The 26,377-nt window shown below is 43.2% G+C and overlaps 1 protein-coding gene across 4 annotated transcripts in view; it reads right to left on the reverse strand.

The window, feature by feature from the left end:
• Positions 1–26,377, reverse strand: part of PTPRE (protein tyrosine phosphatase receptor type E) — a 100,918-nt gene that overhangs the window by 20,897 nt on the left and 53,644 nt on the right. For all 4 annotated transcript variants that reach the window (XM_027737120.2, XM_039378952.1, XM_039378953.1 and 1 more), the window contains 5 exons: positions 13,699–13,808; positions 6,444–6,546; positions 6,127–6,200; positions 4,617–4,753; positions 200–290 (listed from right to left, as the gene is read on the reverse strand). In XM_027737120.2, coding sequence (XP_027592921.2) covers positions 200–290; positions 4,617–4,753; positions 6,127–6,200; positions 6,444–6,546; positions 13,699–13,808 — 515 coding nt within the window. The remainder of the gene's footprint in view (positions 1–199; positions 291–4,616; positions 4,754–6,126; positions 6,201–6,443; positions 6,547–13,698; positions 13,809–26,377) is intronic.

Here is a 26,377-nt window from a genome sequence, read left to right on the forward strand (position 1 = left end):
GGCCTGGATAAGCACAGAGTTCCTAAACCACTACTAGAGACATGTCACAAACCAGACAGGTTGGACACACACAATGTATGAAGAGCATTTGTGACCAGCAAAATTGTTATTAATTGAATATTTTCAGCAAAACCCACTACAGCCAGCCTGCTCAGTGTCAAATTAATTGTCTCATTTAAAAGAAAAGGGAATGTCTTACATGGCAGGATGTTGGGATATCTGTTCTTCTCCCTGTTTTCTTCCTTGTTTGCCATTTCAAATGTTCCCTGCACATATCCAGATGTTAATGACTGAAAAAAACCAAAAAGATACAGAAGTCAGTGTGTTAGAAAACAACTAATTCTTGACTGCTCACAGGGTAGGGAAAATCTGCATTTTCACACTTTTCCTTGCATCCAACAGAATTAAACATATTTCAACTTTTTTTCCACCAATAACTTTAATCACTCTATAACAGGAAGATACACCCTGTCAGATTTCACTACAGAAAATGAGCTCAGAAGTTTTGGAAAAATAAGTAAATTTGTTTCCACCAGAGATCACAGTTCTTTAGAAAATTGTTCAACTCTGAGCTGCTGCCTGAAGCTGCCATCTGTCCACAGTGACTCAGAGCACCACGACCCACAACAACAGTTGGTTCAACAACAGAAATAGAGCTTGATTGTTAATATTCACTGCTGAGAACATTAAATATCAAACATCTTGCTCAGGGCCACAGGTGAAGGCTCAACTCTGGCTGAAAGGGAGAAGAAAAAATAAATTGTGATTTTTTTATTTATTTATTTATTTTTATGCTGCAGGAGCAAGAGTCGAATTCTGCAAGTCATCAGCAAGATCTAAGAGTGCAGATAAATTTAGTCAGGCTTAAAAAACCCACACAACAAAAACAGTCTTGGAGAGAAATCAAACTAAAGAAAAATAAAAAGGGAGGTAGAGGGTGAAGATGAAAACAAGGAAATGCCCAAGATGGAGCTTCATCACCACAGCAGAAGCTGCTGAGATGCCACCACTGCAAATGGACCAAACTGAATTTCATTAAGATCCTTCTACTGAACTCCTAAAACCTCAGTGTCAGCATGTGGATCCCACCAAGGTAAAATCCCAGTGGTTTGGGAATGCACAACCACCTTCTCCCACTCTTCCACCTCCCACCACCCAGCTTGAGTCACACAGGGCAAGGGGAAAAAGTGGTGAGTGATGGTACAGCTCAAATCATCCCTGCTTGGCTGGCAGAGGGCAGGGCTTGGAATTCCCCCTTGAAAACAGCAATGGTGTTGCCAGGGTGACATAGGATAAGAGGAGGTGTGGGGAGGACTTCTCCACCACAGAGGAAACAGCAACGTGCATTTGTGGGTTTGGGTTGTTGGTGTTTTTTTGGTTTTTTGTTTGTTTTTTTTATGTCACTTAAACCTGTGAATGCAAAAGAAAGAAGAGAAAAGGTTAAAAAAGGCTTGAGAAAGAAAGCTGCTTTTAAGCAAACTGCTTAATAATTCCTTGTTTGAATGAAGACCGTGGTATATAATTAGACTATTTTGCTGATTGAAATACATTTATGATTTATAAACCACAGAAACTTAAGTTTTGTATGAAAACAAGTAGTGGAAGATGTCCCTGCCCATGGAAGAGTTTGGAACTGGATGATCTTTAAGATCCCTTCTAACCCAAACCCCTGATTCTATGAAATAATTATCTCTTTAAACATGATTTCTTCAAATAAAGTCGGGCAACAAACTCCCAACAAACAGTCACAGAAGTTCTGCATCTTTATGTGAAAAATGGATGAGAAGTAATTCTCTTGGGCAAAATTATCTCTCCATCCCCTGCTCCTGACCCCTGCAAGGCCCTGCCATCTCCATAGGAAGCTCCAGGGTGGGTGGTGAACCCCAGTTCCAGGGCACAGCCCAGTTCCAGCTCCCACCCTTTGTGCAGGATATGATTCATTGAGGTTGCACCTCACCACGTCCTCTCCATCACCCCCCAGTCACGAGGAACTGAGTCCTGGTGGCACTGGGTCATCTGCTGCACCACACTGTGACCTGCCCCCACTTCCCAGGAACCAGAAAATCTCACTGAACCTTCTGAGAGGCTCAACCCAGCATAATCTTCTTCTTTATTTTCCACTAAATGAGCCACAGGGATTTCTTAATCGAGTCAAAAAATTAAAATTTCAACAGCAAATTCTTACAGGAAGTTTTCCAGTAATTAATCTCAGAAAATCAAGGCAATAAGCCACTCATGCCAAACTTCCAACATCCAGCTCATGCTCCATTAGGGATGATAAACAGAGGTAAGGGGCCTTACAGAAAGGAATGGGGTTTTATTTACATTGTTTCCTTTCGTTCCTGTGAAGAAAGAACACACTCTTCCCAGTGCCCAACATGCACAAAGGAGTCACAACAAAAAAGGAAGCAACTGAGAGTAGCAGGAGCCTCTGCTATTTTGGTTGGTGTACAAGAAGTGCAATGTGCCTCTTAAGGGTAATTTAGGTTTTAAGGACAAATTCAAAGGTACTCGAGAACACCATTAGGTACATAAATCTAAGAGAACTGTCCTCAAAAATCCTTTCTGCCTCCTGCATGTCTTCATCTATCAGCACTTACTTTACTCTTACAAAAAAAACCAAAAAAAATAAAATCGCTTAGGACCAAACTTTTTTGGCTGGTGCACATCCCAGGCCACTGCTGGCTCACAGGACTTGCCAATATGCTTCAAATTCACACTGGAGACCCTGAATCTGCATTCCTAGAGATGCCTGATCCCTTGATGTGTTGGATCAGGCCACGTGAAGCAAAAACCACCGTGGGCAGAGATCCCTGGTGTATCCTCAGCACAGGATCACAGAATTACAGAATGGTTTGGGTTGGAAGGAACCTTAAAGACCCTCCAGTCCCACCCCCCTGCCATGGGCAGGGACACCTTCCACTAGCCCAGGTTGCTCCAAGCCCCGTCCAACCTGGCCTTGGACACTTCCAGGGACGGGGAAGCCACAGCTTCTCTGGGCAACCTGGGCCAGTCAGGCTCCACCACAGCTCAGCTGCTCCCACCAAAAGGATTGTTGCAAAGGGGAAGACTGGAAAAATTGTAGGATTTGGCAGCTGTGGCCTCATGGGGCAGATCCAGGTGTGACCTCAGCAAGTGGGAGGATGGAGCTGAGTCCAGGAGCATGTGAGTGCTGTGTGCTGGGGGATGCTCTGCAGGAGGGGTCATCACACACATGTCTCTGCTGAAGGGTCTTGATTTATCAGCCCCTTTCCTTCCAGTGCTGCAGAACAAACCTCTGTGTGTCAGTCTTCCTGCTTTATGCTACAACATCAATCACTCTGATATTCAACTGTCTTTCCACCTTCCTTCCCCTCTCAGGCTTGAGCAAACAGCTCATATATCCATTCCAGCAGGGAGAAAAAAAAAAACACATCAAGCATCAAGAAAACTTCATGTACCACCAATCCTTTACAAGGAGTAGACCCCAGTTTTTTTGTGTGCAGACAGAATCTCACAAACTCACAGCACGGGGCAGAAAATGATCCAAGCAAAACAGCGCTTAAAATTAAAACTGATGGTTTGTTTCACTCTGAACTGCAGAGCAAATTAATCAGGAGAGTCAAAATCCATCAGTACACACCTTGTCAAGATAGTTTTCGCATTCATTTTGTCAGCTTTGATAAATATCTCCACAATGCTCCCTCTCTGATAAGGGAAAATTATGTGTTTTAAAGATATCATCAAACAAATTGCAGATATAAATATGCTCCCAATTAAGGAGGTAACTCAACAGCCTGTCTAATCAACATGTGCTTTCACAAATCCCTGCTTGACATTTAAGCTACTGCTCTGAACAACTTGCTTCTGCTGTGGAGGAAAATGAAAAGGAATAGTGAAAAGAAATAATGGAAAGTATGGAAAAGGCCCCAGATGCAGACTTGTCCCATTGTATTTCTCCATAGGAAGTGGCCCAGGTCACCACAGACTTGAGGTACAAGTCATCTGCACGACCACATGTGGCTGCAGCTCAGGTTGTGGGTAGAAAATACAGACCAAGGCAACAGTTTAAAGGGAAACCCTAAAATTTGAGCTCCTTCATAGAAACTGTGTTAGGGCACAGGAGCTGCAAATAAGGAAGTGATGGGATGATAACAAAGAGCAAAAAGTCAAATTAGCAGCGAAAAAAAAAAAGTCAAACCTCACCAGGGTGATATTAAAGGCCACACACTCTGTGTTCTCCTCTAAGTACTTCCCATAGAGGTGAAACACTCAGACTCACCCAAAAAACCCTCCGCCACCATCAAGAAAATCAGTGCTAGAGGTTCATGTTCAATGTTCCTCTCCTCCAGCTTCCAGGCAAACACTAAACACCTTCTTTAAACATTACCACAAGTGTCAAATAGCTCATACAATACCAATTTAGCATTATAAAGCAGTTAAATTCCAGATTTTGCCCAGATAAAGGGTCACCCCACCTGGCAGGGCCCCTGTGAACGGTACCACACACTCTCAGTGCTGAGGCTCTGAGACACCACCACCAAACACTCAGAAGAAATACTAATATTTGCAGATATTTTGGTTCCCCCTCCCAGCTTTTGGCCATCAATCTGCCTAACCAATGTGTGAGAACTCACATTAAACTCCTCCCGGAAGAGCTTCCCTTCGTCTGCCGAGCGTATCCGTATCTCCTCCTCTAGATTTTCCACCGGAATAGGAAAATACTTCTTCGGGCCTGAGGGAGACCTGCTGAGCAACATGACCCGTTGCTGTTCTGTCAGGACAAGGGAAGTGCATGTTAAAGGCACGTCCAGAGCAACAGAGACCAAGATATTTCCAACTACAAATTCATCTTTACGTTGGAAGATGCCAAAACAAACTTCTCACGTGAGACTTCAGCTGGTGATAAAGTTGATTTAAAGGAAATAAAAAAAACAAATCATAAGCCAAGTAGCTGCTTTGAGAACTTAATCATATCAAGAAGAATCTGGTGAAATGAATGATTTCTGTATTTACACTGGATTAAAATGTGACCAAGTTTTATTTAGAAAAGGAGAAAGTTCATTCTGCTGACAGAGAGCAGGGACTGCAGGGACAGCTTTTGGCATCTATCACCAAAGAGATGCTGTGAGATTATTTCACTTGTGAAGGGGAAACAAAAATAATAAAAAAACACCCCTATCTTTAACTTGGCAGCCACCAGAAACTCTGCACCAAGACTGGTGTAGCTGTTGCTCCTTATTTCAAGCCCCAGCAGAGCAGGAAGCTGAGGGGTGTATTTAGAGGTTTGACTTTCCCTCTGACTGCCACCCTGTTTAACCCACTTGTTAGGTCACACATAGCCCAGTGGAACTTCCACAAAACACAGATTGATTATTTTTATCATTAAATTTATAATTTTTCTCTTAGTTATGGCTAAAATAACTTGTCCAGCCCCTCTGTGTTTGCTGGGTTTGAGCTGAGACCCCAGAGTGACGCACCCAGGGGGCTCCCTGGGCTCAGAAACAAACCCAGAACAATTAAAAAGCCAGAGGAAAACATTTTTAACTCTCAGAGTGTTTTATTTTAGTGCCATTAGCTTAAAAATCAACAGGGTGAAATAGGGCAGCTTTAACTTCACACTCAGGAACAGCCAGTAATTTCACAAAGAGTTAAGGCCCCTTTTTTCCCCATTTGAAGAAGTAATTCCGCAATTCTTTCTCTAAATACAAATATCAGTGTCAGAAACCTGGACCTCAGCTGGCATCCTGCTAAAACATCTATAAAGAGCCCAAAAAACATTTACAAAGAAACATTTGCTGCATCACAACTTGAAGTGAATATTATTTAAAACCAAAAACTGAAAGTTAAGATTATATATAGACATATTTAAATATGGATCTCTATTCCAAGGCCAGGTTGGACAGGGCTTGGAGTAACCTGGTCTAGTGGAAGGTGCCCCTGCCCATGGCAGGGGGGTGGAATGAGATGAGCTTTAAGGTCCTTCCAACCCAAACCATTCTGGGATTCTATTTTTTCAAACTATTTTCACTTTAACAACAATCCTGTAACTTATACTATAAATATAAGGAGATATAAGTAAATAATTTTGAACTAGAGAACGAGGGGGTGTGCACACAAACAAACTGAAAGCAAATCCCTCCATACCTTGTTCTTCCAAGATCCCGTTCGGCATCTTCTTGTCCCCGGAGGTCACAACAGCTTTCCTGTGTCTCCTGAACCTGAAACACAGACACCAGGTCATCTGAGCAACGCTGTTGGTAGGCAACCAGAGTTCTCCCCACACCATTATTTCACCAACCACGTAATCCTAGAGAAACTCTTTCTGTTCATCTTCCCCGTGTCGCAGCCCGTGGTCTGCGCTGCAGGTTCTGCCTCTCCCCGCGCGCCTTTCGCTTCCTCGTGAGGTCACATCGAGACGGGGCTGAGCTGCTGCTGCCTGCACGGCCCCCCCCCACACCTACCTGAAAAAATACCCAACCAGCACCAGGAAGATGATGACAACCAGGCCCAGAATCAGCAGAGAAGTGAGCAGGTCCTTGTGCAAGTTGTTCTCTTCGGTGGAGTCTGTGGATCGAACACAACACGAAATACTGACACAGGCTTCCTCAGCTGGTACAGAAATTGTGCCTGGAGCATCAATAATCCGTGGTTCTACACAATAATCAAAATTATGGGCAAAACTCAAAGTGAAAGTTCAATTTTTTTTTTTTTTTACAATTTCTCTTCCCCCCCTTTTAACTTTTCAAGCTCAGCTTGAAAGTTCAATTTTTCTTTTACGTTTCCTCTTTTTCCCCCCCTTTTTCTCTTTTTTAAGAACTGAACCACATCCTGCTGAGAAAAATCAAGGATATATTTTTTTTAATGATTAGTTAAGCAAAGAATGTACGTGTTCTCAGAGAAAGTTGAACAGGTATAAGGTTTTAAGCCGAATTTGAAGCCTATTAAAGGTTTGCTGCAGTGCCCTTACGTGCATCAGCTGTTTCTCAACCAGAGACAAATCACCCAAGAATGCCACCTTTCATATAGATTATATTCACTTATATATAAAAACAAGTAGGAATAATGACATGTTCAACAAATACTCAGAATGCAGATTAAAAAAATATATCTTTGCTATATCTGGTATAACCTCTGAGTCTCACCCTTCTGTTAACAGTGTTTTATGTATGTGACTCTCTCACTTTCATTATGCTTCTGTAACCTTTTAATTCCACTGAATAATTCAATATATAACACATTAAAATCATGAAAAACCCACCATGTTTTATTTAAGGAAGCAAAACTTCCAGCCTGAACCTTCAGGAAGCAAAACACAACCCTACAACCACGATTCCAAAATTAAGGCAATTTTGGTTGCTGCTGGTGCGGTGTATCATTTCCCTTTTAAACTGCATTTACACACTTCTAAATGAGTTTTTTACCATTTCTACAGTGTTTAAAAGCTGCCTGAAGGCAGGATTAGGTGGAATATCAGGAGGAAATTGTTCCCCTGTGAGGGTGGGGAGGCCCTGGCACAGGTTGCCCAGAGAAGCTGTGGCTGCCCCATCCCTGCAAGGGTCCAAGGCCAGGTTGGAGCAACTTGGGCTAGTGGAAGGTGTCCCTGCCCATGGTATGGGGTGGATGAGATCATCTTTAAGGTCCCTTCCTACCCAAACCATTCTGTGATTCTATAAAATATTTAGGAGTATATAACACCTGCAAAATTTTAGAAAGGAAATGGATCAACCAACTTCTGGAATTCACTCCTGCAAAACCATACGTTGGTTGGTGTCCTGTGAGCAGCTGGGAACTCTCTGGATGCTCAAAGAGGGTATCTGGGCATGGAAAAACTCCTTTAGAGGCACAGGTAAACTAGGGACATCCAATGAAAGAAGATATCTTAAGTCAACACAATAATACAAAGAAAGGAAAGGCAATAAAATGCACAAAACCTGACATTTAAGTGGTGTATAAAGACAAAAAGTGACAGGCATGACAAAATTGTAATCAGAAACCATGACTTGGCAGGGTTTCAGAAAATCACTGTCTGGATGAACATGAATCACCAGAGACAGATGAACACTTTCTGTGGGGTGTTGAGCAACTCTGCATGGAAACCAAGGGCTGACAGAGAAACAAACAAAAAAAAAAATACATACTTTTGTCCCCCACATACAAAATGAAGACACTTCTGGAGCTTAGAAATTTCAGATTCAGTATCCTGGAACCCTCCAGGATTTAGGGGGTTTGTGTTAGTTCTCTTTGGCTCCATATCAAGACTCATGACATGAGGGAAGAAAAACAACAAGTTTGCATCATGAGGGATTTAAATTTTCCCTCAGTCCATTACACAACACAAAAAATCACCCATCTGGTCCTTTCAGAGAACTGATGTACCTCACACCACATTTCTGGGGTGTCTTTGGAAAACTGATTCCCAGCAAAAACTGAAAGCCTCAATCCAACCCAGCACAAGAGACATTCAATCTCCTGTCAAATTACCGCCTCCATTTCTTTAGCTGAGGACAGAGAACCTCTGCCACGACTGAGGCAATTCCCTGCCCCAAGATCTCACCTCTCCTCTAACCATTTCACAAGTAAATTAGGTCAAACCCCACAAAAAGCCCCCTCTTTCTTGTACATGGGCACATCTGTTCTCAAAGCCTTGCAGTTGCTCACCAACAGCTTCACCCCCTGCATCTGTGGTTTTAAACAGCTTTCTTTATTACCTGTATTTTCTTTAATATCTGCATTGATATAAATGTAGCCTGAAAATTGTATGAGAAAGTTCCAACTGGGCTTAGGCCACTGTAGACTCTGAGGCTGAAAAATCTTTGGCCAACACACCTGCCTACAGACCAAGTGGGATTTAAGGGGAGACTGAAACACAGACCTGAAATAAATTTTTAAACAGTGCCTCTTCAAAAATTAATGACCAAACCCTGGGAAGAATGCACAGTGAAGAGGCAGATCCTCCAAACCAGATCTCTACTGCAGCCACTGCCAGGGAAACTTTTCCACTGCTCCCACTCCAAGAGCTGTGGCCAAAAACAACAGGGATTTATCTTCACAGTCATACAACAAAGATCCTCCCAAGGGTATTTTTTTTAGAGATATAATGAAACAATGACTTTCATCTTGAGACAGAGGGGGATTATCACCAGGAGGGTGCTGACAACCCCTTGGGCTTCCCCTGCCACCCCCCAGGCTGACTCACGGGTCCTTCCCAGTGTCATTCCTGGTGCTGTTGGCCCAGGGCTCTTCCTGGAAATGTATCAGCATTTCCTTCAGTGTGAGGATGTTCCCACTTCCCACATGTGTCAAAACCAAAGCCACCCCCAAGAAAAAAAAGGAACCAACAGCAGCGTGTACAGAGCAGTAACTGCCCCGTGATGCTCCCTCCCAAACTTTGATTCTCTTCATCCCTGGACTGTTTCCTCTTTAAGCAGGACATGAAGGGTAAGAAGGCCCATGAACAAAACCGTGTTTAAAACAACTTTTTCCCCTTCCTGTAAAGCAAGTAAGCAAGACCAGGTGTGTGGTTTGCCCTCACCAGCACATCAGGTACCTGAAATTCTTCTGGTGATTGACAAAGAACAGACAAGATCTTGTTTATCAGAGCACAGGAGAAATCCCACAACAGTAGCTCTATTTATGCACAGTCTGATCTTCTTCTCAAAAAACAGAGCTATCACAAACCTATCAAACAGGGGATATCACAAAGTCCACACTAAGCCCGCCCACACTATTTTTGGAAGGGAAAACCCCAACCCTGCCATGTCTTGGCTGCAGAAAGGAAGCAACTGATATGCAGCTGATAACCAGGATTTGTGTTTGGTACATATGAAACACAAACCCAAATTAGAAAAAAATATTAAATAAAGGAAGAGCAAAGGAAAAAGACATGTAGAGAAGGGAAACCAGTGCCCAGAGCATGCAGAACACAGAAGGCAAGCAGCAGTAAATGCAGTAATGGTGCCTGTGTTTAACACCTCAGAGAGCTGAATCACACTCAGCCAAAGCAAGCACAGCCCACCTGCCACTGCAGTCACAGAATCACTGAACAGTCTGGGATGTAAGGGACATTTAAAAGTCATCTAGTCCAAACCTCAATCCAAACCCACCTATTTTTGAAGTTCTGCTTTTCAAACTAATTCTTGAAATTGAGTATCTACCAGCAAAGCATCCCTTTGGCATTTAAATAGCAAGGAAAATGAGCCAGATTCCTTCTTCAAAATTTCATTTTCTGATGCTGCCTCAGTTATGACATGAAACAAGCACCACAAGTCCAGCATGGAAGTGCCACCTCTGGGTCCTATTCTGGCTATCACAGAATCCCAGAATGGTTTGGGTTGGAAGGGACCTAAAGACCATCTCATTTTCCCCCCTGCCATGGGCAGGGACACCTTCCACGGGCAGGGACACCTTCCACTAGCCCAGGTTGCTCCAAGCCCCATCCAACCTGGCCTTGGACACTTCCAGGGATGGGGCAGCCACAGCTTCTCTGGGCAACCTGTGCCAGGGCCTCCCCACCCTCACAGGGAGGAATTTCTTCCCATTATTCCATCTAACCCTGCCCTCTGGCAGTTTAAATCATTCCCCCTTGTCCTGTAACTCCAGGCCCTTGTCCAAAGTCCCTCTCCAGCTCTCTTGGAGCCCCTTTAGGTTCTGGAAGACCACAATTAGTCACCCCAGAGCTGGAGGCAGCTCTGCAGGAGGGGTCTCAGCAGAGCAGAGCAGAGTAGAGGGGTAAATAATCCCATCTTCAAAGATACCCACTGACCTCCTGACAGTTTAAACCAGCATTAAATGGGCACCCAAAGCTGCCCCATTTGCTGCCTTTCAAACTCCAACTCACCTGATAAACTCATTCCCTCTGCATGTTCATACATTGGTTTGGGAAAGGAATTGTAAAGATGGGCACAAACCCCATGAAACACTCACTGAGTAAATACTAAAGGAATTTAAACATTTGGAAAGGTTTTAAAAGCTTTACAACTGCAATTCCCAGGCTGCTTCCACATTTAAACTACTTTATAAGTAAAAATACAAGAGGAACTGAAACAATCCTGACTATGATTAATACTGGAGAACTAATTAATATTTGAGTTACCAGGAGTTGTGTGAATGCTATGGACAGTGTCAGGTATAAATAGTCTGTAACACGTATTTGAGAGCATAAAGTTGTATCTATTTGAAATATATATTTATATTTATTTATACAAATCAAATAAATAAATACTGGCTTGGAAGTTGGAACGAGATGATCTTTAAGGTCACTTCCAATCCAAACCATTCTGGGATTCTTTGCTTTATACTTTTTTAATACAGTTGAATAATTTGAGTGAATGTCAGGGCAATTTCTCCACTAAACTGCAGTGCAATAAATCCCAGAATATTTTCATTTTATGAAAGGGAAATTTCATGGTGGCAATTTCATGGTACTCTTGTAGGAAGCAAAATGGCAGCAGTGCTAAAAACGGAGCCATACAGACTGGGCAACCATGTTTAAAATAAGAATAAAGCTGGCATTTTAATTCAGCAAATGTTTTAAAAAATCAAGTCAGCTAAAATAATGATATGCAATGAATTATAACTATTCCTTTCAGAATCAAAAGCATCTTATCTTTTGGGATCACTCATGAAATTACCATGGAGAGATGGATTTTTTTTTTTTAGGAAGCTTTAGTTCTTTCCAGAGTCTTTTAAATGGAGTTTTCTTTATGCTTCAATCAAAAATCTTTATTTTTGTATTAAAAAATACCATATTAGTTCAATGGCTATCAAATGTGTTAGATAATCCTATTATCTTGGAACATTTTCTGCAGCATTGTCTTTTCAGAGTGTACTTGTCTGTCAGACAAAACCCTTCCTTGCTCCTCACTGCAAAGCAAGGAAGGCTTTGATATTTAGGAAAAACAGTTTAGTCATACTAATCATTTCTAAATCATATCACTGAAATTAGGATTTAATTAAAATGTGGATGATTAGATTACTCTTATCCATATTATCACACTTAAATGCAACACGATTTCGAATTAAGCACTGAAGATGAACAACATCGATGGCAAAACTCCCTTTGTGCTCATGGTATTAAAATTCTGGGAAGTCACACCACTTACAAGTTACTTCCCTTTCTCAATTCCCATATTCTTACATATTCAGACCAATATTAGTAACTTGTTTTTCTGCTGCTCCAGGTGCCAGACAAGAAGCAGGGGCCAACAGCTACTTGACAACACTTCAGCAGACCAATTAATTAGCATATTTACACTTAGCTAAATCTTTATTTATAGCAGTAATTTGTTTGTTTTGAAACCACTGAGCAAAACAACACTAAGATTTTGCCCCTCATGCCACCTGGCCCTGAGCACTCCCAGGGATGGGGCAGCCACAGCTTCTCCGGGAAGTGTGCCAGGGCCTCACCACCCTCACGAGGAAGAATTTCAGTCTAATATTTGATCTAAAACTCCTCTGTTTCCATTTACATTATTACAACTAAGGACCAAAACACTCAAAGGACCATCAGCCAGGACTGGCACTTAATTCTTGCTTGGCTCTCCTTCCATTTGGGTGTAAAGTTCACAGGCAGATTAAAAGCAAATAAACCGCACGAATATCCTTCAATAAAACACTGGGTGTCAACAACAGTCACCTGAAAACTTATCAAGGTTTCACCACACTGTTTATATGGAACATCAACAGCTTTATCTCCCTTCAACCAAGAGCATGGAGGAGCTCTGCCTCCAGAAATCCCTCTCTGATGGGAGCTCAACACACTGTCACTGCCTGAGCAACACCACTAACCAGAACAGGGATTTCCAAGGCAGAGAGCCAGGATTATGAAGGATAAGGACAAGCTGCAAGTAAAATACATCACCCCATCAAAGAACAGAATAGAATCAGTATCTTCACAAAATCACGGAATGGTTTGGGTTGGAAGGGACCTTAAAGCCCATCTCGTTCCACCCCCAGCCATGGGCAGGGACACCTTCCATCAGACCAGGCTGCCCAAGCCCCATCCAAACTGCCTCAGGAAACCTCAAAAAACTGCCTCACACTTCCTCCAAAAAACTTCATTTCCCCTGAACAAGCCCCTCCCCAGGACTGTTACGTGCTAGGATGTGGTTGTAGGAGGGCTTGAAGGAAGAGGAAGAAATTCTGAAAACAGAAATGAGGATGAATTAAAGATGCTGTGGTGGACCAGTGAGTAAAGGATTGTTCTCAGGTCTTGGAACAACACTCCTCTATTTTTCACCTGACATAATCTTACCCAGGACACCTGCACTTTACCCTCCTCCTCAAGCCTTGCCTTAGGCAGTTTGTATCATCAGAAAACACAGGACTCATATAAAGGTCATAGTTCCTCATTATGTTTAAATATGTTCATCCTGTTGTCTATTTGATAATTTATCTCATATTATCTGTGCCCCCATCCCACCACATTGGAGATGCCCAGTGACAGCTCCTGGGGCGTGGAGAGCTTGGAACCCAGCCAGGAGGAGACACCCTGGGCTTCCCCACCTCTCCCAAAGCTCTCCCCTCTTTTTCCCATAAATGGGAAAGAGAAAGTAAAACAGCAGCACCAGCCAAACACAGAGACCAAACACAGAGGTCACCTGGCATGATCAGGAGTACGTTAGTGGGGTCAAAGTCCTGGAAAACTATCCAGGAATACGTCACCAGAAGTCCTTTTCCACACCCACTCCCATCCCCACAAATAAGAGATGTCCTTACTGGTTGTTGTGGTTGGTTTTGGAAATTCAGTTCCATTGGGTGGCAGAGCTTGTGCAACCAGAAAACTAACACAGAGCAGCAGGAGCGAGCAGGAATGTTCCATCCTGGACCTAAAAAAAACCCCAAACAAAGCAAAAGGTAAATTTACAGGTGAAATTATTATTACTTATTTTTATCTTGTGTCAGAACAAAGCTAAAAGAAAAAAAGTGATATTTAATCTAAGTTTAAATTTACTTAAAATCTTGTTTTACATGCTCCCATTGCCTTATCACTAAATGTCCTGTATGGATGCAGAAAAGGAAAATACCAGTTGTGCACACTAAAAATTCATTAAGGATGTTTTAAATCCAAGAAGAGGAAGGTAATGCTCAGCTGATTCAAAGATGACAGAAATCAGGGCAGAAAAGCTCCACCCATAAAACAGGGCAGCCGAGGACACTGAGTTAAGGAGTCTGGAGGGTATTCCCAGAGATAATTCCCAAGTACCAGCAGCTGGAATCTTGAGGAGAAACACAAATCTTGAGGATAAATGCAAAATTCACCTATTTTTGGTGGTTCCTGCCCGAATTGCAAGTATTAGACCTTGTGCAAAGAGCATGAGCACTGTGAGCCCAAAATCCCAGTGTGGCCAGAACATCTCTGAAGGATCCACAGGACTTTCCTCCAAAAGGCCAATGCAGAATCAGGGCATCATTTAGGGTAGAAAACACCTCCAAGGTCATCAAGTCCAACCTGTGACCCATCACCACCTTGTCAACCAGACCAGAGCACTGAGTGCCACATCCAGTCACTCCTTGAACATGTCACTCCAATGAAATTTTGGCATCACATATGCCCTGAGATCAAAACAAAGAGGAAAAGTTTTAACCACCAAGCAGACCAGTAACCCCATGAAGTTTGAAGTTCCTTTAACACACACTTTTCAGAGTTTCCTTATCCCACTTGATTCCTATAAAGCATTTCACCAAAGTTTTCCAAACACAGAATTTCAGAGTTTCTGCGACCAGAAAATAATTTCCAATGTGGAGAAGTTTAAAGGAAAAGTGTGATGAGAACCTGCTGCTGCTTTAAGAATTTCAGGGAAATCAATAGATGTAGATAAATCAGTTGGTCTAGAAACACTCCAATCCCTCAAAGTCAAGGTGGAAAAGAACTGTTGTTATTAATCTGCTGTGTATTTATCCAGTCCCTAATGAACATATTAATTATAAGAGGCTGCCATCTCAGCCATTAACCAGTTGTGCTTGATTTAAAAATGTTTTCATGCAAATGTTACTTTCTGTGTTTTGTAAATGGCAGGACACATCCAGATGGTGGCTCTGCATCCACTGCTGAAGTCATAACCATCCAAAGACTGCATAACAAAGCTCCCTGATACAGTAAAACACATTTAATATTACAATTTCTGCAGGTTATTCCACAGTCCTGCCTAACAACAGATTAAAAATTTCAGGAACTTGGCAGTTATTAGAATAACCATTAGAAAATCCTTCCTTTCCATGTAAAGTGAGATAATCTACCTGCAATGACCTCTGGATAAGATCAACTGTATAAAAATCTCCTGTAACAACAACTTTCACACTACCTTTTTGCCACTCACACATCTGTTACACTTAGTGAACCTTATTCCAAGCCTCTCCTATACCCAGTCCTACACCCAGGAGTAAATTCCAACTCAGCACACACATGGTATTTTTTAGATACACGGTCTGGAAGCTCAATGAATTTTTTTCTCTATAATAAGTAAAGAAAGAATAATAAAAAGCATTGTTACCATCAACATTTATTTTCTTAAATATATTTTTTTCTCCAGTTCAGCTTCCTGCTGACCAATTTACTCACTCAATTCCTTCTGCTACTATTTATAATTTAAGAAGACTAAATGTCTTACTATCTAATCCCATTCTTGGATTAGATAGGTAATTGGATAACTAATTATGTTTAACACCTGACTGCAAAATGTACCTACATTGTATTTAGCATTATATATAAACCCCCAAAATTTACAATTTACAATTATATTATATTTATAATTATAAAGCAATAGGATGCTGGGAGATCAGGACATGCAGCAGCAATTAATGTGTACTGAAGAGAAAGAAAGGAATAAGGAGAATTTGGAAATCTGAAATAAAGCCAGAATAAAAGTAGAATCAATAGGGAAAGGCTCATGTTGCCAGGGAAGAGGTGCTGAATCCTGGGATGCTTCACATCCTCAGCAAAGGCTGCTGAAATCCACTGGAAATTCGAGTAATCAATTCTGGCAGTGGCTCTGCTGCCTGATTTTACCAGGCAGTGTTTAGTTCACTGGCTCATCCTTAAAATACATCCAGCTCCTTAAAAAAAAAACAAAACACAAAATAATTGAAGCTGCTGGCAAGATTCCAAGAGACGGGAAGGTGGAAGGAACATCAACACTTCCCACAAAATCACTGTTAGGAGGGTTTTACAGATGCCAATTCCATGCCAGACACCCTGAATCTGTTCTCTTGGATGTGATAAAGTGGAACTGGAGCACACTTTGAAGTCCCACAATTTATTAAAAATAAACACATCGACAAAGATTATGCAAATTGTGAGATCCCACTCTTTGACCAAAGCACTTTGCATTTCCACTGCTAAAGAAAGGAGGATTAAAATTTACAGGAAATTCAGGAGCTGCAGCACGGAGGGCGATGCAAAGGACTAAGTTCAGCATAGACCAAATATTGCATAGACCAAGTGGGGAATCATGGAATCACTGAAGTTGAAAAAGGCCTCTAAGACCCTAAAATTTCATAGAATCATGGAATGGTTAAGGTTGGAAAAGCCCTCTGAGCCCATAAAGTCCAACCAGTCCCCCAGCACTGCCAAGGCCACCACTAACCCATGTCCCCAAGTGCCACATCTACTTGGCTTTTAAATCCCTCCAGGGATGGGGACTCCACCACCTCACTGGGCAACCTCTTCCAATGCTTGACAATCCCTTCCATGAAGAAATTTTCCCTAATTTCCAACCTAAACCTCTCCAGGTTTTACCTGAGGCCGTTCCCTCTTGTCCTGTCTCTTGTTCCCTGAGAGAAATTGGAACTACTTCTCTTCAGACTGGAGTGGATGGGAAGGTGAGTGAGTTGCAATCACATAAAAACACCCTGAGCTTCACTGTATATTCATATTTATGTCCACCACACATAGGAATGCAACAACATAATTTTTTGAATGAAAAAAACCCCACAGCTACAGACACAGCAGCATTTTCCATCCTCACAAAGGTACAATGTGATGATACAGCCTGTTAAAACAAGAAGTAAAAAATAGTAACAACTCCCCAGAGAGAACAGGTGGGTAGAAAAGCACAGCTGAACAAGAAAGGACAACCATGTGCTACGAAAGAAGCCTCTTGTTGATAAAAGTGGGAAGCAAAAGATCCAGGTAGAGACACACTGTAATTATTACACAGCTCTGCTGGGAGGCAACTGCTGCCCCTCCTGTAAAAGAAACAGGAACTGTTTTCATATCCACATGGGATACAGGGCATTTATCTGCTTACATCCCACTGCCTCCAGCCTTTATTCCCTGGATAGGTGTGGGTTGGCCTCTTCTGACAGGAAACCAGGAACGGGATGAGAAGAAGCAGCCTTAAGCTGCACCAGGGGAGGTTCAGGTTGGACATCAGGAGGAATTTCTCATGGAAAGGGTGTTCAGGCATTGGAAGGGGCTGCCCAGGGAGGTGGTGGAGTGCCCATTCCTGGAGGTGTCCCAGGAAGGACTGGACGTGGCACTCAGTGCTCTGGGCTGGGTGACAAGGTGGGGATTGGGCACAGGGTGGACTTGATGATCTCAGAGGTCTTTTCCAACCTTAATGATTCTGTAATTCTATTCTAAATGGCTCAGGTACTTCAGTCCTGAAGTCCACTCCATGGACTAGTATTTTTTGTAATTTATTACTACTACTGGTAGTTTATTACTACTCCGTGTATTTTATTATTACTACCATTATTATTTAGCTATATCTCATTATCTGAATGAGGTGCCAGAGATTCCTGTTGCAAAGACAGATTTAAAAGGCTGCATTGTTACATATAAACACTTCTGTGTCCAACAGAGAACTTGATACCATGACAAAAAAAAGGATAAAAAAATCACTGTAAAATTGTACAGGTAACTCAAATCCTGCCAAGAATCACAGAATCCTAGAATGGTTTGAGTTGGAAGAGACCTTAAAGATCACCCATTTCCAACCCCCTCCATGGGCAGGGACACCTCCCACTAGACCATGCTGCACCAAGTCCCACCCAACCTGGCTTTGAACAATTCCAGGGATGGGACAGCCACAATGTCTCTGTCCCAGGAGGCAAAGCACCTGGAATTTAGATGCAATTCAATAGGGATCAGCTCAGAAGTTTGGGGAGTGTGTGATACCTCTGTACAGCCCTTCCCAGCTCTGGGATCACTACTTCTCACACAGCCCACAGGGATGTCACAGGGGACAGCCCAGCTCCCCAAAATGTGAACAAACAGCATTATTTTCAGGGATTAATGGATTACTACACATGGCTAATTTCTATTTTGGCCGCAGAACTGAATCCTCATCTGACCTGACAGCTCAGAAGTAAAACCTGGGCTTTAAGAAACTAGGCCAATAAAACCTTGGTCATGGCACGTGGCCCTGCTACAGCTGTGAGACTTTTCCAAGGAATCTGATGCACAAGCTGCTTCAGAGCAGGTTAAATTGATACCCATCCCCTGCGTCCTCCTAAAGCAGGAATAAAACAGTGACACATCCCAGCTCACACAGAGGAGGGTGGAGAGACTGTTGGGATTTGTTTTTTTCCCCCCAAGGCTTTAGAATCCTGTAGCTCAGGTCATGCCCCAGATTTTTAGTGCTATAAAAGTTAATATTCTCAAGGATAAGCACCATCAACTCAGAAAAGAGGATTAAAAATGAGAGACATGAGAGACATAAAAGCACTGGCACTGTAGGTTGACCAATGCATTGGCACTTAAGGTGTTGGTCACAGCAAGAGCAAGTGCTTACCCAAAAAATTGAGTTTAATAAAAAATTTAAAAAAAAGGAAAGAAAAAAGAAAGACAGAAATGCTCTGGCTCTTCTTTTACTCTTCCTGCTTTTCACCCATAAAACTCCAAACACTGTTGGTCCCTCTAAAGAACATGGTTGCCCAGAGAAGCTGTGGCTGCCCCATCCCTGCAAGTGTTCAAGGCCAGGCTGGACGGGGCTTGGAGCAACCTGGGCTAGTGGAAGGTGTCCCTGCCCATGGCAGGGGGTGGAATGAGATGATCTTCAAGGTCACTTCCAACCCAAACCATTCTGTGATTCTACAAGTCATAAACCCCAGTCTTTTCTCCACCAGGCTGGGGGATTCCCTACCTGGAGCAAGTGAGCCGGCACGGCAGCAGCTCCCCTGGCCAGGAATCCCTGGCACAGGAGCAGCTCTTACCTCCAGCTGGGCTGACTGCAGCTATTTTCTCTTTCCTCAAGCTCTGGCCTCAGGAAAGTCAGGGACTGTGACTGTGTGACCCATCCCAGCACACCAGGCAGTGCCAAGTTACAGTTTAACTGGAATAGCTCCCGCATGACCTCGTTTTTGGTTACAGCTTTATTGTGCCATTATGTCATCAGGGTGAGCAATCATTACTGCAGCACTCCAAGGGAAACTGTTCAGCTGAATTATGATTTTACAAAATAGACAGAAAAAGAAGTGCTCCTTCCTTTTCAAAACCAACGGGGGGAAAGCAGGAACTTGCACGAAGACGGAATGGTTTGGGTTGGAAGGGACCTTAAAGTTCATCTTGTCCCACCCCCTGCCATGGGCAGGGACATCTTCCACTACCCCAGGTTACTCCAAGCCTCATCCAACCTGGCCTTGGACACTTCATTACATGTGTTTCCAAGGTCATCACAGGGAGGTGCTGAGTCCCACAGACCCCTCAGCCAAAACCCAGGCCCTCCACCACCATTCCCACCTTGGGCATTTGGCATTGAAGCCTGTGGAGCAGCAGAACTTCAGGCTCCTGGGTTCAGCTCCACGGGGAGCACATCCCACCCATCACACCACCACTCTAAGGACACCAGCTGGGATCAGCTTCTCAGTATTCCTCCTATTAGGGGTTCTCAGTATTCCTCCTGTTAGGGGTAGCCATTCCATAATGATTTTCTACTTGGAGTTATACATTAAGCAACAAAGCAAATTTCCAGAAGTTTGTTCAAGTCCTATGTTTTGACCTGCTTTTAAAAACAAAGATTAAAAAATAAAATAATAATTAAAAAAAATCAATACATTGAGTTTCCATATTCTTATTTTTAGTTCCCTGTGATTCTGCCTCAGAGATTCCAGAAGTCCTAAAATCCAGAGGAAAAAAAGAAATGGACTTCAGATATTTGTGGAGATGTTTGCACATGTGTTCAGTGCAGCCCAGCGAGAAGCAAAAAAAACTCAGGCAGACACCTCTCTGCTTGGGAAACACTCCCTAAATTCAGCTACACAACAAGTTAGAAAACATTCTGCCATGAAAAGTCAAAATTCACCATAAAAACCTATAATTTTTTAATAGGACTGTCTACAGCACACTCACTGTTGGGTTTATTGTGCCTATTATATTGTACATATAATTTTTTGTACAACAAGACAAGCTTTGTATCTGACCACTTCAGGAATAACGAGAGAATTAAAGGGATAAATACCTAATTTTAAAATCCTTTATAATACAACTGCTCACAAAATTATATCTGACAGTAAAAATTCCTCAAGTATGCTACATGATCACTCTCAGTAAAGATCATCTAAAGGAGAGGGAAATAATTTGATTAAGAATTACAAATCAGAATAATCACTTACACATAAGAGACTGAGCGAGGCAAAGCACCAATTAACCGAATAAAATGAATTTCCATTTGGAATAATCAAGCTTGATAGACTGTCTTTCTTGCTTAGTCACTTTGTGTCTAATTCAGGTGGACAAATTAATATATTTACTTTGATTTTCATGTAAGGGGAGGCCAGCACATGTGGCACAGAGGATATGGGTGACAAAAATTGGCAGCAGACAGACAAGAAGTGATTATTTTTGATGTGCTAGAGGCAGGTGAGCCACCTATGGGACACTCATTCATAAACTAGATCAGGATTTATAGAGAAAATACATAATCTGTTCAAAAAGCTGATGTTGAAAGATACCTACTGAATACAGACAGGAATGACCACTTTTGTAATAATAGTTTTTAAATTCTACTGACCCAGCAGAGCTGGTTCTATCTGTCTTTCTCGGTAAGTCTCCAAGCCCAGCCTAGCACGGTGAACACAAGTTCAAATCCATTTCAATTAGCAAGGCTGGGGTCTCCTGGGAATATAAATCACAGGTTGTCACCAGTAGATTAAGCCCTGCATTAGCAGGTCTGCTCCAACAAGGATTAACTGACAGTGGGGACACCGGGGGGGACATTCCAGCCTTACAAAGTGACATTTCACACCTTAAAAATGGAGGGGAATTTTTCAATCAACAGGATTCCACAAATGCACCCAGGACTAGATGGGCTGGACTAGACGAGCAAGTCATACTTGGGCTGGACTACATGAGCTTGAAAGGTCTCTTCCAACCCAAGTTATTCCGTGATCACCAGGAGGCAGCAGTGTTGAGTGGGACAGTGACCTCTTTTCTACTATTTCCCTGTGTTCTTTGGTGCTATTGCTCATCAGGATCAGATTTAAAGCATTTTGAAAATATGCTATGGGATACACTGAATGAAAAAGAGAATTGGCTTAGATGTGTTTAAAACCAGGAACAGAATGAACTCTGACTTCAACCTTAATTTTGGAAAAATATACACTCATGCCCACTCATGTACTGCATACAGGGATTATCTGCAGCCCCACAGTTATGGAAATGAAGGGACAAAAAAGAAGGAAAGATTTCTTTTCCATGCCTGAGCGGCTCTCAATGGAGCAACACAAAGGCTGGGAAGGTATTGGAACATCATATCTAAAGCTATGCAGTCAGGCTTGGAATAGCCGGTTTTCACATCACAAAAACTGTGGAATCCTTTAGTGGGAAAAGTCCTCTGAGATCATCATGTCTAACCATTCACCAGCACTGCCAAGGCCACACTAACCCATGTATCCAAAGTGCCCCATCGACATGCCTTTTAAATCCCTCCAGGGATGGGGATTCCAGCACTGCCCTGGGCAGCTGTGCCAAGGCTGGACAGCCCTTTCCATGAAGAAATTTTTCCCAACATCCAATCTAAACCTCCCTTGGCACAACTTGAGGCTGTTTCCTCTCCTCCTGTTCCTTGTTCCCTGGGAGCAGAGCCCAACCCCCCCCCAGCTCCCCCCTCCTGTCAGGGAATTGCAGAGAGCAAGAAGGTCCCCCCTGAGCCTCCTTTTCTCCAGGCTGAGCCCCCTCAGCTGCTCCTGGTGCTCCAGACCCTTCCCCAGCTCTGTTCCCTTCTCTGAATATGCTCCAGCCCCTCAGTGTCCTTGTCATGAGGGGCCCAAAACCCTCCCCGTGATTTGAGGTGGGGCCTCAGCAGTGCCAGCACAGGGGGACAAACAGTAGGAAAAGAGCACACAACAAGTAAGAAGTAACTACAACTTCAGAGAGAGAGATGAAAATTATTTTCAAATTCAAAACTCTATTTCCATGCTGCAATAAAGAAGATCAAGATGATTAGTACATTCTCTCCCAGATGTATATTTACTGTCAAACACTGTTTAAAGAACTCTTAAGCCAGTTTTTGCCCCTGCCTGATCAGCTTTTGCAGGAAACAACCGTCTCAGCAGGTGCATTTCTGAAGTGGTCATATAGTTCCAAAGTCAATACACCAAGGACACTATTTCACTATTTCCTACCTGATGCATAGAAAAGTGTTTAAATAGTCCCCAAAATGTAAACAAACATCCTGTAGTTCCTTCTGTTATTAAAAAAAAGCAAACAACCAAAAAACCGAAAAACCAAAAACAAAACCAAATACAAATACCTATATTAATTCAAAAAAAATCCCCTAATCATATTTTTTTAAGATTCATACACTTTTGTGTCATGAGCTGAGGTTTTAATCATTAAAGAAGGAGATAAAATAACTCCTACCTAAAGTGAAGTATAAAGTCCCATGATTTCTGTGTAATTAATTAAATGAGTCATGTTTTATTTAGGTGCCTAACAACTGCAAGAGGATTAATTCTAAATACATCAGTATAGCTGCAAAATGCTCAATAACATGGCCAAGCAAAAAGTTACCCAGGCCATTCTCTCACCTCAGGGTGGACCTACCCCAATTCTGACATGTTACTCTGGAGCATTCACCCAAATCTCCAGTTCTTCAGCATCCCTCAGCTCCACGTTCCAGTCCTTCACGCTTTCTTTAATTTTTAATTATTTAAATTTATTTTAAACTCAGCCCACAGCTCCTTTACTCCCAGAAAGATGGATTTCACACTATTCCCATTTGAGCCTTCTATGTTTGAAAACAGGCATCTTCCTTTAACCATCTCTTCTGTAAACTCAATAACAGCAGCAGTTCTCCCAGCCTCTCCCAACAGATCATTCCCAAGCTCCAGCAATTCTCATTACTCCCTTCAGGACTCTCTCAGCCCACGGTCCTTCCCAAAGCCCTGATGCTCTGGGTAAGGCCACATCAGCCCAAAGCACGGATAACAATCCAGTCACTGCCTCATACCTTCATTTATTTTGGCATCGTGCCACGGGAAGGCTCTGACAGGTCCTTTCCTTGGTTCTCCTGTGGAGGCAAAGTTCTTCACCAACTCCATGGTGCAGCTGATGGCTCCTCTCCACAACATTCCCCAAATTAGCCAAGACTGCTTTGAATGCCATGAACACAACACTCCCCATGCAGGCCAAGCCTTCACAGACACAATAAATAACTGAGGCTGCTGTGAAGGCCACACCCCTGCACTCTTCAGGGTCTCACTTTTCTAATTAACAGCTGCTCTGCAAGCTGAGGTTCCATCACATCCATCTTTTCTCAACATGCTTCTGAGAAAGCATCATCTCTGAGACAGGGGTAAAACTCCACTACAACACAAAAGCACTTACAATCACTCAGGTTGGAAAAGCCCTCTAAGATCACAAAGTCCAAGCACGAACCCAGCAGGGCTAAGCCCACCACACTTACAGGTTCCACTGAAATCCATAAGGCATATTATACTGTCACTGGACAAAGTGTGATATGGCAGGACACATCACTCCCTACACACCTTTCCAACACTTTCCAGGACTGACATTTAATAGTTTCAGTCATTTTATGGAAATTGAGTTAAGCTGTGAAGCCTCCAGATCTTGTCTCCTTTAATGAGTGGACATGGCACTCAGTGCTCTGGTCTGGTTGACAAGGTGGAGATTGTTCCAAGGTTGGACTCGATGATCTTGGAGGTCTTTTCCAACCTTAATGATTCTTGATTCCCAAACTGGACCCACACAATGCTCTGTGCCTGCTCACACAACATCTCCTGCCCTCTGCAACCCAAACCCAGAGATGGCTCCAGCCTGTTCTTAGGTGAGAATTTCCCACTGACTTTACATCCACCTTCACCCGAATGCCAGTTTGTCCTTCCCTTGTCACAGCCCAAGTCCCCATCCCTGCACCCACGTTGGCACTGGCAGGTTTGGTTGCCCATTCCCAGCTCACCCCAGGCAGAGCAGGAGCCATCTCCATCATCCTCTGCTGATGAAGAGAGCTAATCCACCAGCCTTCCCCCATTCCTTCACCCACCTTCAACGTTCACAGACAGAGCCCCTGAAGGAACATCTCCCCCAGGGACACATAAGCCCAACCACGCTCAGTCATCTCATGAAGGTCCCGCTGCAAAGGAGCAGAACAACAACAACTCCACAAAACCAGAAGTCTTTTCAGAAAATTTTCCAAAAACCTGAAAATTCACGAGAAGTCAATCCTTCCCTTTTCACCCCCAGAGAGTTGATTTACTTCACATCTGAACTGCAAACTGCAGCTCCAGGGGGAGAGCTCCTGGCTGCAGTGACAACCTGGACCTCAAATGCCAGGTCTGAGCCCAAATCCCACCTCACCACAGCTTCAGCCAGAGCAGAACAGGCAGAAACTGGGAAGCAGAACAGCAAATCCTAGAGCTGGAGGCCACCATCCCACCTGTACACGGTGTTACCACCCCACTAACCTCACCTTACCCACTGTCCACGCTCAGGTGACTCCACACACGATTCTCCACCAACTGCTTCCATGCAAAGCACAAAACCTGCTGTAAAAGTATTTCTCGAGCTAAAAGAAATTTTCTTGATCTACAGGAAGAGCTGAATTATTTCCCTGGAGTATTTAAAACACCATATTTCTTCAGGTTCATCCCATAACCAATCCCCTAACGTGAATCTCTGTTCTACGACATTTTTAAAAGGGAGAACAAAGTATTTTCAGTTTGTTTCCTTTTTTTTACTTCTACCCTGCAGTTGGGCTTGGACTTATGCCTTTTTTTGAAGCCGCTTTCACCATTTCCTCCTCGCTGCCGCTCCCGGTTGCGGCAGCAGTGGTTTCTGCAATGCAGTGCATGAAATTCAGAGCTGAGCCTTGCTCTCAGTCATCAGCAAAACGACTTGGGGACAGCAAGTGACACCTCTAACTACTGCTGAATGAATGAAAGGGTTAACAGAACGTTCCCTATCACATCAGTGCTATCAGGAGCCAGTAGAACGTCTCATATCAGGAGCCAGCCACGCAGTTTTATATATAGAAAAGCTTATCAGGAGCGAGGAGCCAGCCCTCCCCTGGCCCCCCTTCGCCAGCACCATTGTTTTGAGGAACATTTGACTAAGCCCAGCCTTTGGAGAGCACAAAGAGGAGCCAATCTACTCCAAGACAGCGTGGGAGAAAAGGCCTCGCCTGATTTTCGACAGAGGAGGTTTATAAATTGCCTGAGCTCTTGCTGCCAACCTCGCCTTGCCCTGTCAATCCCTTTCCTACCCCAGACCGCTGGGAATTCTACGTCAGAAAAGAAATCCTAAAAGACACTTTAGAGTCTCACGGCAGATGCTCAGCAGAGAAGAAATGACACCCAGATAAGGAGTTGAAGTGAGGATCCCTGTCGCGGGCCGAGCTGCCCCTCGCGGTTACGAGAGAGGTGGCGGGGCAGGATGTCAGTGCTGAGTCAGCAGGAAGCCCTGGCCACCGCCACTGTCCCCACAGCCCCCAGCACAGGGAAAGGAAGTGGTTGTCACTCCAGGGCTGGTGGTGGCAGCTGCGACTCCTGGCCATGGCTACCACAGCCACCCCTGCCGCGGTCACGGCCCCCGGGGGATGCTCACATGTCAAGAGTTGCCCAACACCCAAGAGGAGGATCAAGACTGAGTTGAGATTAAGGCACAGAGTGCTCTTATGGGGAAAATGAAAGAGAAACCATTATTATTTCGTTATATTATTATTTTTACATGTTTTCTGCCATCAGGTCTATGCCACAGCCATTTTACACTCCCATTTCACCTCCAAATGTGTCTCTCACTGCATAAATATTAATTGTCCATCCTTCTTGGGCTCATTTTAGATAAATAAAGGTCTGCAGCAAGGCTGTATTTTGAATTATTTACAATTTTACCTGTGAGCTCACCAAAGGAGTGAGTTCATTAACACAGAAACATGGAGAAGGAAAAGAGACTTGTCAGACTAATCAAGGGACTAATCAAATAATTCAACACTGGCCA

This window comes from Pipra filicauda, unplaced genomic scaffold (genome assembly GCF_003945595.2).
Source record: "Pipra filicauda isolate LSUMZ 115617 unplaced genomic scaffold, ASM394559v2 scaffold150_size2825430_pilon, whole genome shotgun sequence".
In the NCBI taxonomy this organism is placed as follows: domain Eukaryota; kingdom Metazoa; phylum Chordata; class Aves; order Passeriformes; family Pipridae; genus Pipra; species Pipra filicauda.